The following is an 18,547-nucleotide window of genomic DNA, read 5'->3' as shown; positions in this document are numbered from 1 at the left end:
TAGTTACAAGGAAACATTAAATCACACCAGATATTATTTCAACCTAATATTTTTCAGTTTAAGAAATTGGGACAGGAATGAGGGGATTTCAGGCAGCACTCTGACAAACAGTGGGCCTCTGTAATCGTTGTGTAATAAAGTCTCCTGGCTGTGATACAGTTTGCTGCTATAGCAGAAGAAAACAAACAAAAGACATGGTAAATATTTCTTTTTCTCCTAAGTCCAGGAAAGCAGTCAGGTGTTCAACAGTATCAGAAATCCTGGTTCTTGCTTCTTACTCCTCTGCCATCTCTGGAAACTGCCCGCATCCATAGGGTGAAAGAGAGTGCACCACATCTACTAATCTCTGTGAAGGGGAAAGAGAGGTGGCAGGGCACGTCCAGGAAGATGCCCGTGTTGCGTGTCCTCACATGTGGTAGCCAGCACTCACTTATGAGCCTTGCAGGGTGAAGGATGCTGGGACTTTGGACCATGGGGCAGCCATGTACTCACTGAAAACTGCAATTGGGGGAAATCTACACATTCTGTCTCAGAAGGGCACATGTTAGCTCCTAGGCTCCCTAGCAAGGTGATGAACCCATCACACAGTTCTTTCTGTCTACAGAAATACGATCCAGCTCTTCTAGCTTCTATACTGATAGGGTAAAGATCATGAATACAATCACAGAATGTTCTAAATGTCTTCTCCTTGAATACAATCTCATTCATTTTATCATAGGATAAGGACCAAATAAGACCATTTATGCAAAAGCACTTAAAACTATACACATGCACACTAGCTAATAAAATGGACGCTCAGGAAGAAAATAAGTGAGCTTCATGACAATGTTATTTATTTCTGAGTTTAGCATTAAGACTTCCTATTTTTACCCTAAATCACAACAAATTATGTATCACAAACTAATGAATTAAGTTACCTTACAGGCAGAAGAGATTTCAAAGATCCTTTAGTCTAAACCAAGGGTCAGTAAATAACGGCCTGTGTTTGTAAATAAAGTTATCCTGGAACATAGCCACATCCGTTCATTTATATGTTGCCTATGGCTGTTTTCGCCTGCAACTGAAGAGCTGAGTGGTTCTGACAGACTGCAGGGCCCACAAAGCCCACAACAGTTACTATCTGTTCCTTTACACGAAAAGTTTGCTGACTCCTGCTCTAGAGCCCTCACTTAAACAGGAAGTCTAGAGAGAGGAACTCATTTGTCCCAAAGTCCCAAAACCAGTAACAGCACTGGAACCCATTCCTGCCTCCAGACCATTTGAGAGAGGCTTTTCCAGCACCATGCTGTCTCCCTTCTTCTTCCTGGTCTCAACCACTTATCAACCAAATTATGAGTTCTGAAATAGAGAATGAGATTCTCATTACATTTTGTACAGTGCCCCAAGCTAGAAGCATGTAAGCCTCTCCCTTCCCACCCCATATCACTGCTGGGACCCTCAACTCTGAACAGCAGATGTCATTTCAAAGCCAGCACATCCATCAGCAGCCTCACTGGGCTGCTCCCACAGCCAGACCATCAGGGACTTCCCTGGGACTCTTAGGGCATACCCTTCTCCTGACCACCCTAGCTCAAAACTCTTAGCTGCAGCTGCTCTTCTGCCTTCATCTTCACATCCAAAGGCACCAACTCTCATCAGGACTCTTTGGCAGACTCACCTTTTCCTATCGGTCCTGACAAATCCTCCATGTGGAACTCAGGTTCTCATGTCACAGCTGACCTCCCCCACTAGAACCCGAGCTGTTTCATGGGCATCTTGCCACCAACCCCTCCTCCTTAGACAGGTAATCTTTACAAAATACAACCAAGCTGTTACTCTGAATTCTTCAGTATTAAGCTAACAAATGAAGCCTATACTCCTTAATGGGATTTTCCAGTTCTCCCCTGTACTGCCCTCCTGTGTCACTTCAACTGCTTCATTTTCTGTCCCCCTCCCCTGACTGTAAGTAAAAAGGGCTGTGATACAGTTTTCGGCTATAGCAGAACAAAACAAATAAACAAAAGACATGGTATATATTTCTTTTTCTCATAAGTCCAGGAGAGCAGTCAGGTGTTCAACGGTGTCACAAATCCTAGAGGGTAGGTGGATGTACACCGGTTCTCTTCTCTCACAATGTTCTAGTGCTTCTCACTTGCTAATTTTCCAGAGAACTATTTATCTCCAATATTAAGACTTCTACCAAGAAACTCATTAATATAAAACTCAAGCATGGCAAAAATTAAAAGTATACCGTCATGTTTACTGTACTGGAATTTGCGCCAAAACACATTTTATCAGTGCGTTCAAAAGGCACTGATTGTTGAAGCTCTAGTTATTTTTTAATATAAAAAAAGAATATTTGGAAAATGAAGAAAAGTGGTATCACAAATTCATCATAACATATAAGGTAAGAGAAATAATGCAACAAAGAATATAAACCCAGAGACACTTGGATTCAAATTCCTACTGGTGGCTGCCAACACACATAATTTACAAGGTTACAACTTTACACAAGTAATTTAACTTCTCTAAGTTCCTGGAATGTAAAATATAATTTAATCTCATTCACAGTAGTTATGTTGTATAAAGGGCCACAAACAGTCAATTAGCAAATACTGAATTATTGCTGTTAGGAAAAACACAAGGCCAGGGTTCCTGCAAGCCCCTGGTAACAACTTTCCATCAACAATCAATGCATGACCTTGTTTTGATTTAATACCTGCTGTGGATTCACTCACACCAGACTCTCAGCTACCAGCCCTGTAACTCATGCCTGAGCCATCTCTAACACAGGTACTGCCTCCGTAGGGAGCGCCAAGCCTTCTTGTGCTTGGGAACACCAGACAGCACTACAGCACTACACTTGTGGACTATGATAAACAGTGAAATGTTATGATAAAGCAAGCACAAAAATGTGAAAATAAGGTAGCTCTCAATAGACTGCACGAAGGATACATGCCTCAGCAGGGAAGGAACTTGCTGGGTGGCAAGTGTTTGCTCTCTGCAAGTCTGTGGACAACTTTGAAGGCAGTGTGAGTAATGATTTGGAGATTACAAATAAATTTTATCAAGTAGCTGAATTTGCAAATATGGAATCCACAAATAATGAAGATGAACTGTAACCACTTTTTGGGCTATTGTGAGAAGCTGCAACAGCTATAAAGCACTCACTCTAGTGCCCAGCACATGGCAAGCATCAGTATCATCATCCAGGATTCCATCCTCTAAACCAAGATGCGCTCTGACTAAAAACAAAACAACACACTCTGAGTAAAAAGCATTTCTCTCTGCACACAACAGCAGCCATCATAAAAGGATGCAAGTTATCTTTCAAACGCTGGAACTAGTATCTGCCACTTCATTTATAATGTTTTTGTAAAGAATATTGTACTTCCATCTGAAAGATTATAAAGCTACATCATGGTTTTAATACACATTTATTATTATCTTGAAAAAAGCCACACCTAGAGCAGATGTGGCTTTTTTCAAGATATTAATAAATGTGCTTTTATTAATAGCACACTTACTAACTGCTAATAAATAACAGGACCTCTCCTTAGATTCAAACTTGTCTGAGGGTTGCGCACACACTTGCCTGGTTCCCAAGTCTTTGGGAGAGGCTGCACCACCCTAGCTCATGGGTCCCTCCCTTTCTAAACAAACCCAATGTGAGGGCAGGCAGTTTTCCCTCACAGCAGCCCCCACGAGATGCCCAAAGCAGAAACTGTGGTTTGCCTGGTTATGTACAGCACCAAGACAGAACCCCAACTAAGGCGAGGTGGAGGATCAGATAAAACGAACGTAAAACAACTTCCCTGCTCTGAGCATACAGAAAGACAAAAGAAAGTGTCCCTGGTCTGTGGTCTGCATTCTACTCACTCTGAAATAACAGGTAAAACCCTCCTGAGCTTCAGTCTTTGGCTTTTAATTCCTGAGGCAAGGCTGACAAGCCCTAAACGTACAACCACTCCCCAAATGCAGGCATAAAGCCAAGTTGCCCATTCCTGCCAACTGGTGATCTAGAAAAAGCAGAAGACAAACTGCAGTGTCTCCCATCGTATGGACAAGTGTCCACCTGAGGCAGATCTGAGTATAGTGAGGTGGGCCCACCAGCCCTGGCTCAGCAAGCTAGGCTCCACGTTCAGTAACATTCGGTTTTTAAGACACTGATTGACTCACATAGTGAAACCCACAGCGTAACTCAAATGTGGTAAGAATGGCAGCTTTTAGACATTCTAAGTCATGCCACCTTAAGCTCTAGCAAAAACCAATGAAAGTACATCTTATCAATTAGGGTTTTAAACTCTCAGGAATAAAAATTTCAACCTATTACTAACATTTACAGGTGAACATTATACAGAGTAATATGCTAGGGCCTGGGAGGCAGATACTTAGTCCCTCATCATTCTGCCCTTTGGTGGCTTACTAAAAAGATACAGTCAAGACACCTGGAATTTACCTAGCTAATTGCTTGAGGAGTTTCACAGGCCCAAGCAAGTAAAAGAATCCACCACCGTCTTTAGTGAGCTGATCTGAGTCTGGAAGAAGATTCTAGTGCTGTGCTTTCCAAATCAGTTTGCATTCACTAAAAACAGCTACTGAGGACCTGAAATAGGGCTAGTAGAAGTGAGTTTTTCATTATTCAAATTTCAATTTAAAAACATTCCATTTCAGTTATGGAAAACTTTTAAGTATGTTTGAAACAACTGAGATAAAGTAACCTACTTTTTCAGCTACACATTTTATAAACTCTAAATACTGGTCAAGTATTTCTGAAGAAAATTTAGCATCCAATTTGATACATATTAATATCTTTTGCTGCTAAATGTAAAATACAGATTTCAGACTGAGTATGAACAAAATGTAAAGGATCTCAGTAATAAATTTTATATTAACTATTGATATAATATGCTGAATATACCAAATTTAAAATATTGCATTACAACTTTTTAATGTGGTCACTAGAAAATGTTTGCCATATTTCAGTGGACAAAAGCACCATGCTGTTCCACAGGCAGGAGCTCCCCAAGCATCGATAAAGAAGAGCCAGCTGAATCCGGAGCTCATAAGCAGCACCCAGGATCCTCCTTCCCTTCTATAATATGATAACTGACCCTTCCTGCTTCCTCTCAAGTAATCACCCACGTAGATTTGACTAAAGTACTCTGCTGACTGAATATCTGACTCAGCTCATATGAGAGCCCAATTAGACTACCCCTACATATATCTGTTTACTCAAGAATGAATCTGCATGGAGATCAACTCCCCTAAGGCTGGAGAATTCCTGCTCCCCCTCCAGACTCCGGAGTTCCTGCCCTGACTCAATTGTGCAGCTCCCATCGGGTGCCGTAAGGTGGAAACCCCACACCAGGTACACTCCTCTCACAGGCACTGCTGAGCCCCACATGGGCCTGGCTCCCTTCCTGGCCTTAGGGATACAGCAGTGAGCATTCAGCCTAGAATGAGACAGCATTCCAGAGAGGCTTGTGCTGTCCAAATGCCTGTCATACAAGAAGTGCTCAAATGCGGCTGTCCCAGACCTTCCTGCCTGCACCGCAACCCACTGTCTAGAGCAAGGGATACCAGAAGGTCAAATCCTAAGTCAGTAAAAGACACTATTTCTATTTTTTTTTTTTTTTTTGAGATGGAGTTTAGCTCTTGTTATCCAGGCTGGAGTGCAATGGTGCGATCTCAGCTCACTGCAATCACCGCCTCCTGGGTTCAGGCAATTCTCCTGCCTCAGCCTCCTGAGTAGCTGGGATTACAGGCATGCGCCACCATACCCAGCTGATTTTTTGTATTTTTAGTAGATACAGGGTTTCACCATGTTGACCAGGATGGTCTCGATCTCTTGACCTCGTGATCCACCCGCCTCGGCCTCCCAAAGTGCTGAGATTACAGGCGTGAGCCACCACGCCTGGCCCACTATTTCTATTTTTTAATAACAAGACCTACTCTTTCTTCTTTTAGTGTGTCTGCCAGAGAAAATTATTAAGGGCTGGAGATGGATGATTTCATTTAGTTTTCCCTATTTCATTTCAACCCAGGGGCAGGACAGTCTGGTTTGCACATGCTGGCCATAGGGACCACAAGGTTTTTAGAAGTCTTCATTAGGCGAGTAAACAAGAATTTGCCAGGGTTTGAGAATTAGGACTCCTTTAAGGTTGAATGCTAAATTAGCCTCCTATCAGTCTCACAACACCTAAAACAGAACAGGACATTTCCCAGAAGAGATGGGCCTAACTAACTTCAGCTGCCACCTGCCTCCAAGTTGCAAACCCTGCCTCCCCGTAAAGATAGGATCAGGTTGGCAATTTTGTCTTGAAAACATGAATAAGATGGGTTGCATCTACTTGGCTATATAAAAGACAAATTTCTTTCATCTTCACAGTCTGTGCCTGTGATATGTCACATCCTAGCTAACTACTACTTCATAATAAAATTATTTTCTTCCTCTTCCAATATTGTTAAGTTTTCTGGGTTGCGAAGAGGTTTTGTTTCTAAAACAAAATGTCTGCAACATTTCACTACTGATAAAGCTCCTGCAGCATTGTTAAAACAGGGAGATTCAATCAAAGCTATCTCAATAGGGTAGAAAAGTCTGGTTTAGATCCCGACAGGCAAAGACAGCTGTGATGTGCAGCCAACCACAAAGGGGCCTTGGGATGGGAAGTGACCAAGAGAACATTTCCAGGGTGGGGGATTCTTGCTACAGGTGGGCCAAGCACTCAGGCCTCAAGGCCTGGGGATCAGGAACTCAATCAGACATCCAGCGAGGTTCTCACTGCAGGGACTTCTCCTGAGGCTGGGCAGAACAAAGGCGAGGTCCTGACTAAAGCTGGGTCAGGGAGAGTCTGTCAGCAGCCGTGTGGCCTTCCCGGCCCCTCCCACTTTGCGCCCAGTTTCTCCATGTGTCAGATGGTGGCACCAACTCATATCTAAGGCTTATTCAACAGGGGCTAAGCACAGCCTCATTAAACACTAGTGATAGCTCTACTTATCCAAATTTTACAACTAAAAAAACAAAACTGAAGCTTGGCTAGGTCAAGTGGCTTAACAAAAGGCAGAGATAGGGTGTAGATCCAATCAAGGCTCACCAGAAACCAAGTCCAAACCTAAACTACCTGACCATATTTTCATGCAAATACAGTTATCTTGACTAGAGTTTCATACATTCAGTGACACGGTAACTGGATTGATGGAGAAGTCTTTAGAGTCTTTAGTGGGCTTGTAAACATATAAGAAGCTACTGAATATCAATAAGAGAAAGGCAAATTAAAATCACATTAAGATGTAACTTTTCTCCCCATCCGATCTAAACTCTTGAAGACATAAGCATCACATCACACTGGTAAGAGTGTGGTGAGAAATATTTGCATATGCTGCTAGCTGGAATGTAAACCAGGACGGCCTCTTTAGGAGAGCAATTTGGAAACATCCATCAAAACCACAAATGCATGCCGGACGACTCCACTTCTAGACATGTGAAATGACTATGCTTCAGGCCTGTAATAGAAAAAGACTAGAAATGGCCCCCTAAAGGCATCAATAGGGAACTAGTCTTTTAAATCTGTATTTAAAAACCTGTATAACCATGTAAGGAAATGCAACTGCTGTGAACTGAATGTCTGTGTCCCCAGAACTCACATCCCCTCATGTGATGGCATCTGCAGGTGGTATCTGAGAGGCGATCAGGGTGAGATGAGGCCGAGAGTGGGGCCCCCATGATGAGATGAGTGTCCTAATATGGGAGTAAGAAGCTAGAGCTCCCTTTGCCTTAGGAGGAGGCAGTGTGAAAGCAACACCCTCTGCAAACCAGGAAGCAGCCCCTTACCAAGAAAGAAGCACCCTAATCTTAGACTTCCAGCCTCCGGAACTGGGGAAATAAATGTTTGTTGTTGAATCTGCCCAGTTTATCCTATTCTGTTACAGTGGCCTGAATGAACTAAGATGACTGTTCAACATTTCACACACAAATACACATGAAAGAAGGATGAAGTTCTTCATGTATTGATAAGGGCTACCACTTATTGCAAGTGGGAAAAGACAGGTGTGAAGGCGTTTACTTCAGGTTAATGTCTGCATAAGAAAACAGTGAATATTTGCTTTTATTTTTAAAGAGAAATAATGGAAAACAGTTAACAAAATGTTAGCTATACAGACAAGGAGAGAAAGGCCTCTGCCTCCCCACAAACCTGCCCTCCAGTAGAACATCAGGCCTTTTCTGGAATTGAGAGTGCTAATCAATACCATCTATTGCATTTATTCCACTCCTTTCTTCCCAGATACCACTAAAGCACATGTCACAGAGCTTCTCAGTGCCATACAAGAGTGACTTTGTGTCATCTAAACTAAGGTTCACTATTCCTTGGGTCTTCTCATTTCCAAGCATGATTTTAAAACACCTGAAATACTCCTTGATTTCTTTCTCCCTTTTTTTCTTTGCAAGGTCTACAGAATATGTCTAAGCCTTTTAAATTTTTAACTGAACATATGTCAAAGATTCTCTGAGTTTTGTTTAGAAAGCCGTTAGTTAAGGCTAGCCAAATCCCTATGCAATCCAGTTTAGTGGCAACAGATGAACTCGTCTACACTGTCCACGTTAGACCCGTCTAAACCATCTATCCATGCTGAACAGGTCTCTGCACTTCTTTATCTACTATTTGCATAAAACTTTGAGGGGCACAGGTTAAAAAATGGCTCAGCAGCCTTTATATACATCATAAAAGGCCCAATGAAATAAATTTTGTCACAGCAATTTAATATCATTTAATGTCACACAGCCTTAAAATGGATTTTTTCCAGCTGGCAGTGCTGGAACAGGAAGCACTCCATGAGACACATATTATGAAGGAAACGACTCAAGGTACAGAAAAATGTGAATAGTGAGACAGCAAATCTTTGTTTCTGAACATACACTATGTATCTGCATAAAGGCTTATGGACAGATACACAAAAGAGTTTAACAATGTTTCCCATTAGAAAGAGGGAAGAATTTAAGGCCTAACACTTAATCTCAAGAAATATTTTACCAAATTCATTAGCAGTTTTTTTTAAAAGTAATATTAGATTCATTAAAACTTGTGTCTCCTTGTTGAAGGACTGCAGTGAATGATTCTCCTCATAAATATCATGGTTATATTTTAATACAAAAGTGTACTTATGACCAAAAAAAGGCCAAGAGCCTAAACAGATGCTCAGAAATTTAGTTTCTAAAATGTTAAAATTATTTTAGTAATAGTTAAGTGTCCTTTAAGTCCAAGTAATTTTGAACGCTTCACATTTCAAATCTATTAGAACCTAACATTATCTACTTTTTCACTTAAAAAAAAAAATAGCTGTGTAACCTGATTTTCAAGAAAGGCAACAAGACAAGTATGATTGCAAACAGAATGCCTTTCTAGAATCAGGCAGAATGTGCTCTCAACCTGCACGTTCAAAATCACACTGACTGAAAAATTTGGAGGGTAGGACAAAAGACTAAGAATGAAACAGAATTGAGAATTTCTAATATGACAGTGAATTTAACAGATTCATTAAATCCTATTTGCATATTAATTCCTACTTCCCTCAACTTCAAAATTTTACAGGCAGAAGTTTTATGACAGACTTTTCAAAGAATATGAATAGAATTTTAAAATTTAATATGATAGAATTAAAATTCTATCTTATGATAGAATTTTAAAATTTAATTCTAAGACAAGTTAGCTTTTCCAAAAAGATCAGTCCTCTTGAAGAAATTAAATTTAGAATGACTAACCTGTGACAACACACATTTTCTCTATTTTTACACAGCAATGTTTTTTCAACACAAACTTCAGATACCCTTAATGACGTAACATAAAAACCACAGTCAAAATTCACAACTAGCAGATAACTGAGAAAATCTTGGGTACAGTGATGATTTTTTAAATATAACACCAAAGGCACAGCCATGAAAGAAAGAATTCATAAATGAAGCTTCATGGAAATTAAAAACTTCTGCTCTGAAAAAGACACTGTCAAAAGAATGTGAAGTCAAGCCACAGACAGAGAGAAAATCTTTGTAAAACACATACATATAAAGGACTATTAGCCAAAACATACAAAGAACTCTTAAAACTCAACAATGAGAAATCAAACCATCTAATTTAAAAATGGGGCAAAAGATCTGAACAGACATCTCACGAAAAAAGAAACACAGATGACAAGTATGCATCTGAAAGATGCTCAATACATTCATCATCAAGGAAATGCAATTCAAGACAAGGAGACACCACCACACACCTACTAGGATAGACAAAATCTAGATACTGACAGCACCAAATGCTGACAAGGATGTACAGCAACAGGAATTCTCATTCATGGCCCGTGAGAGTGCAAACTGGTGCAGCCACTTTGGAAGACAGTTTGGCAGTTTCTTATAAACACTCTCATCATGCAATCCAGCAATCACACTCCTAGGTATTTACCTAAGTAAGTTGAAAACTTACATTCACACAAAAACCAGCACCTGATGCTTACAGCAGGTACATGAATAAACTGATGTTGGTTGCGTGAAAGTAACCAACATGTCCCCATAGGGTGAAGAGATAAACTGTGGTACATCCAGACAGTGGAGTACCATTCAGCGCTAGAAAGAAATGAGTTACAAGCCATGAAAAGACATGAAGGAACCTGAAATATATCTTTCTAAATGAGAGAAGCGAACCTGAAAAGGCTACACACTGAGTGAATGCAACCAAATGACATTCTGGAAAACAAATTATGGGGACAGTACAAAGATCAGTGGTTGCCAGGGTTTCCGGGGAGGGAGGACACACAGAAGGTCTCTAGGGCAACAAAACTCCTCTAATGGTGGACACAGTCAGTACACATACCAAAGGGTGCACAACACTGAGCGAGCCCTCCCAGGTGAGAACCATGAGCCCTGTGTAGGTCCACGGATTGTAACAAACGCACCACTCTGTGGGGGGTGTTGATAGTGGGGGACCAGAGATCCATGAGAACTCTCTGTACTTTCTCCTCAAATTTGCTAACTTAAAAAAAAAAGTTCCTGTGGAGATGAGGTCTTGTTATGTTGTCCAGGCAGATCTCGAACTTCTGGGCTCAAGTGATTTACCCGCCTCAGCCTCCCAAAGTACTGGGATCACAGGTTTAAGCTACCACACCTGGCCTGAAAAATAAAGTCTATTAAAGTCCCCCCCCTCCGCACACACACACTTTAGAAGTACAGACGACAATTGTATAAACAGAAAATCAGAAAAGGAGCTTTAAGTAGGCGCTGCCAGTGATTGAATCTAGGTGGAGTATATGAGGATGTTCAATCTCCTATTCTACTTTTCTGTATGTTAGAAATTTTTCAAAATAAGAACTTATGGCCAGGCCTAGTAGCTCACACCTGTGATCCCAGCACTTTGGGAGGCTGAGGCGGGCAGATCACTTGAGCCCAGGAGTTCAAGATCTGCCTGGATAACATAACAAAACCCCATCTCCACAAAAACGTTTATTGTTTTTTTTATTAGCCAGGTGAGGTGGTGTGCACCTGTAGGCCCAGCTATTCCAGAGGCTGAGGGGGGAGAATCGCTTGAGCCCAGGCTGTAGACAGCCTGCGCCACTGCACTCCAGCCTAGTAGGCAAGACCCTGTCTCAAAATAAAATTTAAAAATAAAAAGTTAAGAGAAAAAAGTGGTTTTAAGGATTCATTAAGAGAAAAAAGTGGGCTTAAAGATTCATTAAGAGAAAAAAGTGGGTTTAAGGATTCATTAAGAGAAACGGGAGAACACAAGAAGGCTCAGTTTAACATTCTCAAGGCTCTATCCAGAAACAATAAATAATACGGCTCATCTTTGAACAACATTAGTTATAGCTTCTGCAGTTAACTCTATGGCCACATATAAATTCTCATCATTACATTCAAGAGAGCGGCTGTTTAGAGTAACCGTAGCATTTTGAAATTAAAAAAAAAAGGGGGGGTCGATAAGCACTATTTCTCAAAGACAAGTTCAGATAGTAACCATATTTAAACGTTTAACATAATCAACTCCATTTTCCAAGAGTTGGGAACGGAATTTAACTTATATAGGAAATGTCTACCAAGAAGAAACAACTCCAGTCCCTAAGAAAAACTCTTCTGCTCAGAAACTATTTCCAAGTCCCCAGAAAAAAGATACAAAGCCTTAGCTTCCATTCGACCTTAATGGCATCAGGAAGAAGATGCCAAATGTTTAACAGAAAAAGATATTTTATGACCCTCATTTAAAAAAGAAAGAAAGAAAAGCTTGATTTCTGACCTGAATTTCACGTACATGAAAAGGAGCACTGCACTAGGAAAACGGGAGCGGGGGTGGGATGCCCACATGTAAGGCACACAGGGCCCACCTGGGAGCCCTTTTAATTAAAAAATTCTAGACATACCAAACATATCTCCACACTCGTCAGGCAAAGGCCTTTCAGTTTTCAGTATAAGTGACTTCTGCCAGATTCCTTCAGAAAAACCAAGGATTTACGAAAACACTTGTTATGCAAACAAACACTTAGCCCACTTAACATTGAGCTGCGGTCGTTCAAAGCTGCTTAGCGTCCACGAGGAGGCCGTCCGGGCGCGCAATGATTCAGGCCTTCTCGGCCAGCTCCGCCAGGGACGCGAGCACCCGGTGTGGACCTCCGCCTCCCAGGCCCATGGGACCCACGGGGCCCACGACGCCCACGCTGCGGGGTGCGCGCCCCGCGTCCCCGCTCGCCTGGGACTGCGCCCCCCAAGTAACACGCGTGAGGGGCACTGGGGCACCCCGCCAGCGGCGAGGACTTCGGCAGCCCTGGCCAGTAACTCGGCGAGGGCGTCCACGCGGACCACAGCGGCAACTCAGCCCCGGACCAGTCTCGGGTCAAGTTCTCCCACTACGCACTCAGGCACCCAGCGGGTCGCACCCCGGAGCTACGCAGCCCCAACCTCACCTGCGCGCCCAAACTGTGCCGCCACCTACCCGCACCTCCACCTGCGCGCCCCCCACCTGCTCTTCCCCGGCCTCACCTGCGCGCCCCCGGCCTACCCGCACCCCCCACCTGCGCTCCCCCTCTCACCTGCGCCTGGGCGGCGGCGGCGGCGGCCTGTGGCGGTCCCCACCGCAGGCCGTCCTCATCCTCGGGGGGCTCGTCCAGCAGCACCCGGCCCCGGCCCAGCTTCCACATGCTCGGGCGGGCTCCGGCGTCCCTGCGTCCGTGCGTCTGGCTGTGGATCCCAGTCCCTCCCGGCCGCCGGACGCTCTGCCTGCGGCTCCTGCGGGACGCGGGCCCAGTGGGCCGGGCGGGGCCGGGCGGCGGGCGGGGCGCCCCCAGAACCAGGCCCGCCCCAAACCCTCCCCAGCCCGGCTAGTCCCCCAACCTTCCCCAGAACCAGACCCGCCCCCGAGCCCTCCCCAGAACAAGTCCCGCCCCCAAACCCTCCCCAAAACCAGGCCCGCACTAAACCCTCCCCAGGACCAGACCCACCCCCAAACCTCCCCCAGGCCCGCCCCAAACCCGCCCCAGGACCAGGCCCACCCCTAAAACCTCCTCAGGACTAGACCCGCCCCCAATTTCGCCCCGGCTCCGAATCGCATGCCCCCGGGCAGGTCCACCAGGCCCCTCCTCCCAGTGTGGCCCCTGCCACCGCCCCGGCGAGACCCTCGCCCCTCACTGCTCTTCTGAATGACCTCCTCACCTCAGGCTACCCCGTCACCTGGTTCCTCCCACCTTGGCCCCCACCCACCTGTCCCTAGCTGCTTCCTCACCCGGGAACCCCCCACCCTGAGCCTCCACCAAGCTCCTGGCCCTGCCCTCTCCCGGGTTCCCCGGGTCCTCCTCCACCCCCGAGCCCTCACCTGGCCCCCCCAGATTCCCTCCTCCCCCCGAGCCCACTCACTCCCGGGCTGCCCCCTCCCCCACCCGGGTCCCGGACCCCGGCCGGAGGGCGTGGCCACGTCAGCTGGGTCACCGCAACGGTCGAGAGGCGCAGTGCGCCTGCGCGCCCCTGCCGCTGAGGCCGCGGCCAGGCTGAGGGAAAAGTCGGGGTCGCAGGGTCCACCGAGCGGCGCCCCTACCCCAGCGCTTCGGGGCATTCTTCCGAGCCAGGGCGCCGGGCTCCCGGGGCATCCAGGACCCGTCCCCGCCGGCGCCCGGGGTCGCGGGATAACGGGAGGCGCCAAGAGGAGGCCGCGCCCAGCCCGGATGGGCGGTGGGCGCTTGAGGCGGCGCGGGTCTGCGACGGCGGTGGCGGGGCGGAGATCGGGCCCAGGTCCTGGAGAATGTTTTCCCGCGTGGCTGTGGCTTTGTCCGGGTCAGGAGCGGGACAGGCGCCCACAGATTCCAGCGGACAGAACCGCCTGATTCCCGGGCCGAAAGGAGCCGGCGAGGCGACCCCCGAGGCCGGGACGGAGCTGTGGGAACCGGGATCTTCCTGGCATCGGCAGCGAGTTAACTTTTCCCGCGTTGCGCTTCATATCGCTTCTTTTTCACACCAAATATGTATTCATGTGTTGAGTCATGTAAACGCGCGTTTTAAAGGAGGATGCAGAACTGTGAACTCCCGAGAAAACTCCAAGCTTCGTAACTTTACAATTCTTAAACCATGAAATGTACCTTTTGAGTTTCCCAGGGGTGATGAGCAGCAAAGCTTTTAAGATGAAAAGGGCTCTGAATTGTCTTAAGGAGATGCGGGCCAGGATCCCGGAGAACCGAGGGGGTAGCGCCGGAGCCCAAGGGACTTCGGGGACCTTGGGCCAGGGGCTGGGGCTGGCGGGGACCCCTCAGCCGAGTGGGAAGAACCTAAGGATACTAACCTAACTGTACAGTCACCCAGACAGGAGGGCAGCACCCCCACCCACGCCTCTCTCCCAATGACCGCTAAACCCACCAGCCACAAACATCACGAATAGATTAAAACCACTGGAGCCTACTAAGGGCCACTCCACCCAGCACAAACTAAATCTGAGAGCTGCTTTTCACTCAAATATTAAGAATTAAAAATGTATATATGCTCCTTTTTCAAACAAGTCCACTAGGCCTGGCTTCCTGGGCTAGAAGGCTTAGAAAATTGCAAATGCAAGATGGCATGGTGTGGCTCCGAGGGTGCTGTCAAAATAAACATCCCGCAAGAACAAACTGATGAAAGTCAGAAACTATCAAACAGAGGATGCAAAACAAAGCCAGGATCCAAACACAGCCCATTCAGAGACGCTACACATAAAACAGAAAACCATCTCCGAACACTTGGACAAATAACACAAATCCCCCCCTGGCTAATGAGAAGGAACCTAGGGCTTATACTCAGACAGCTGGCTTCCTCTCAGTCTGGCAACATCCACTCCATGAATTGTCATTACATTGTAAGCCCCTGCAAATCCACGACAATCTGGAAGAAGGCGAGGCTTGCTAAATCAAAAAACTAACTTGTTGAATATTTTAAACATTTAGCTTTCTTCTGCAGAAGAGCACAGCTGGTCGGGATATCTACAACCTAAAGGCCTGACACAAATGAGGGGGAAGGGGGTTGGGTTGGAGAGAAAAGCCCATGAAATGGCTGTTACAGAGCAGCAGGCATTTCTGGAATTCTGAGAAGAACCTCCCCCTGAGTTCTATGAATTTGACTCAGTTCATTGATTAGCTTCTCTATGAGTTTTATATAATTAAATAATGCTATTATTAAAGTCCATAAGAGGCATACTTTACACAATCCAGTGTCATAAAAACAATTGTTACCAGTAAAAATCCATTTTGTGATCGAGAAATTCTTGGTTAAACAATCTTTTGATTTACCGAGGCCTCGGTTAGAGGGAGCTATTAATTTTAAACTGAATTGCTCTTATTGGCTAATTTGGCCCCTGAAAATTCACTGGTACAGAAACTCTAATTTTTTACTTAGTAAAGATCAAGTGTGTCATCTCTCTCTGAATTCAAAACGCATAAGACTCAACTTAATGAGATTTTTGCTCTGGCAAAATTAATTTTAAATAGAAGTGGGGTTTGGGGTGCTGTATAGAACTTTCTAGCAACCAAAGCTGTTTAGAAACCTTAAGTTTCTTATTTACGGAGGTGATTAGGCAGAGGCTGGATCTGAAGACAGTTGTACCCTCATTCCCCTCTTTTTTAGAAAATGGATACATCATATTTTACATATTTTGGGGTACATGTGATTTTTTTTTACAAGCATGGAATATATAATCAAGCTAGGATATTTGGGGTATACATCAATTTGAGTATTTTTCATTTCTATGTGTTGGTAACATTTCAAGTTTTCCTTTTCTAGATATTTTGAACTATACAATACATTGTTGCTAACTACAGTCACCCTACTCTGCTATCAAACATTGCTTTCTAACTGCATGTTTGTACCAACCTCACTTTATTTCTCCCCCAACACATACACAACCTTCCCAGCCTCTGGTGACTACCATTCTACTCTACCTCCATATCAGGATTTTTTAGCTCCCACATGTAAGTGAGAACATGCGCTATTCGTTTATGCCTGACTTATTTCACTTAACATAATGATCTCCAATTCCATCCATGTTGCTGCAAATGACAGGATATGATTCCTTTTTATGACCGAATACTATTCCATTCTGTATAGGCTGACATTTTCTCTGTCCATTCGTCTATTTAGGGACACTTAAGTTGACACGTTGACTCCATATCTTTGCTATTGTGAATAATGCTTCAATAAACATGGGTTTGCAAATGTCCCTTTGATATAATGACTTCCTTTCCTTTGGATAAATACCCAATAGTGGGATTGCTGGATCATATGGTAGTTTATTTTTAGTGGGTTTGTTTGTGAAATCTCTGTATTGTTTTTCATAGTGGCGGTACTACTTTATATTCTCACCAACAGTGTATAAGCATTCCATTTTCTCCACATCCATGCCAGCATCTGTTATTTCTTGTCTTTCTAGTAATAGCCATTCTAACTGGGGTAAAATGGTATCTCACTGTGGTTTTGATTTGCATTTCCCAGATAATTAGTGATGCTGAGCAGTTTTTCACATACTCTTTGGCCATTTGTGTGTCTTCTTTTGAGAAATATCTATTCATGCCCTTTGCCTACTTTCTAATGGGATTACTGTTATTTTTTTACTGTTGAGTTGTTTTAGTTCCTTGTATATTCTGACGGTAGTTCCTTATCAGATGAATTGTTTGCAATATTTTCTACCATTCAGCATGTTGTTTCTTCACTCTGTTGATTGTTTCCTTTGCTGTGCAGGAGCTTTTTAGTTTAGTACCACTTGCCTATTTGTGGTTTTATTGCTTGTGCCATTGAGGTCTTAGCCATAAAATCTTCACCTAGACCAATGCCCTGACGTGTTTTTCTTGCATTTTCTTCTAGGAGTTTTATAGTTTCAGGTCTTACATTTAAGTCTTTATCCATCTTGAGTTAATTTTTGTATTTTGGGAGAGATAGGGGTCCAGTTTCAATCCTCTCTGTATGAATACCCAGTTTTCTTAGCACCATACATTGAAGAGCATGTCCACTCCCCAATGTCTGTTATTGGTGCCTTTATCAAAAATCATTTGCCTGTAGATACATAGATTTATTCCTGTGCTCTTTATTTTGTTCCATTGGTGTTTGTGTCTGTTTTTATACCAGTTCCAAGCTATTTTGGTTACTATAGCCTTGTAATATATTTTGAAGGGAGGTAGTGTGATGACTCCTGATTTATTCTTTTTAAACTCAGGATTGCTTTAGATATTGGTGCTCTTTTTTGTTTCCATATGAATTTAGGATTTTTTTCTGTGAAAAATTATATTGATATTTTGATAGGGTTTTCTTGAATTTGTAGATTGCTTTGGACAGTATGGTCATTTTAACAATATTCTTCCAATTCATGAGCATGGGATGTCTTTCCATTTGTTATATATAAATTTTCGGTGCTGCAAAAGAAGTAGCATTCGAATAGACATTTCTCAGCAAAGCATTTTACTTCTGTGGAAGCATATGGCTCACAGATGGAACAATGGTGAATGCCCACCTGGACAAGGAGGAGAAGGGGTACTTATGCCTGATGGAGGTCTCCCTACTGCCATGTCATTCCCCTATTGGCTAGGGTTAGACCCCACAGTCTAGTCTAATTCTGACTGGTTATTTTAAAGGGAGCAGGCGTAGGAGCCAGAGTGGTGGGGTGGGTAGTTTGGCAAGAAGGACAGTTACAGGCAGGTCAGAGCAGGTAACCAGCGGTCAAAGCAGGTGACCAGAGCAGGTGACTGGAGCAGGTGACCGGGATGAGTCAGGACGGGGCAGGGGACTGGGAGAACAGATGTGAACTACTGATTAGAACTGGTGGAAAAGGTTTACTCAAACTACAAGGAAGTTAAACTTTAAAATGGACAATTAAAGAATAAGAGATCTGAACATATTAACATACTGATTTTTTGAAAAGAAACTTGGTGTTCACTATATCTAACACATTTGTTTGTATCCTTTTCAATTTCTTTTATCAGTGTATTATAGTTTTTCTTGTAGAGGTCCCTCACCTCCTTGGTTAAATTTATTCCTAGCTTTGTTTTGTTTGTTTGTTGTAGCTATTGTAAATGGGATTGCCTTTCTTATTTCTTT

At 43.9% G+C, this 18,547-nt stretch overlaps 1 protein-coding gene across 1 annotated transcript in view; it reads right to left on the bottom strand.

Moving 5' to 3' along the window:
• The window catches only part of LOC108284436 (testis development related protein), a 48,851-nt gene extending 35,545 nt beyond the window's left edge, over positions 1 to 13,306 (bottom strand). The window contains exon 1 of the mRNA XM_017501150.1: positions 13,042 to 13,306. Within this exon, the coding sequence (XP_017356639.1) occupies positions 13,042 to 13,149 (108 nt within the window). The 5' untranslated portion in view covers positions 13,150 to 13,306. The remainder of the gene's footprint in view (positions 1 to 13,041) is intronic.
• Between the last annotated feature and the right edge of the window lie 5,241 nt (positions 13,307 to 18,547).

The sequence above is a fragment of the Cebus imitator genome, unplaced genomic scaffold, assembly GCF_001604975.1.
Source record: "Cebus imitator isolate Cc_AM_T3 unplaced genomic scaffold, Cebus_imitator-1.0 Scaffold279, whole genome shotgun sequence".
Classification (NCBI taxonomy): domain Eukaryota; kingdom Metazoa; phylum Chordata; class Mammalia; order Primates; family Cebidae; genus Cebus; species Cebus imitator.
Note: the sequence above shows the minus strand (reverse complement) of the source record. Positions and strands in the feature narration are given on the sequence as shown.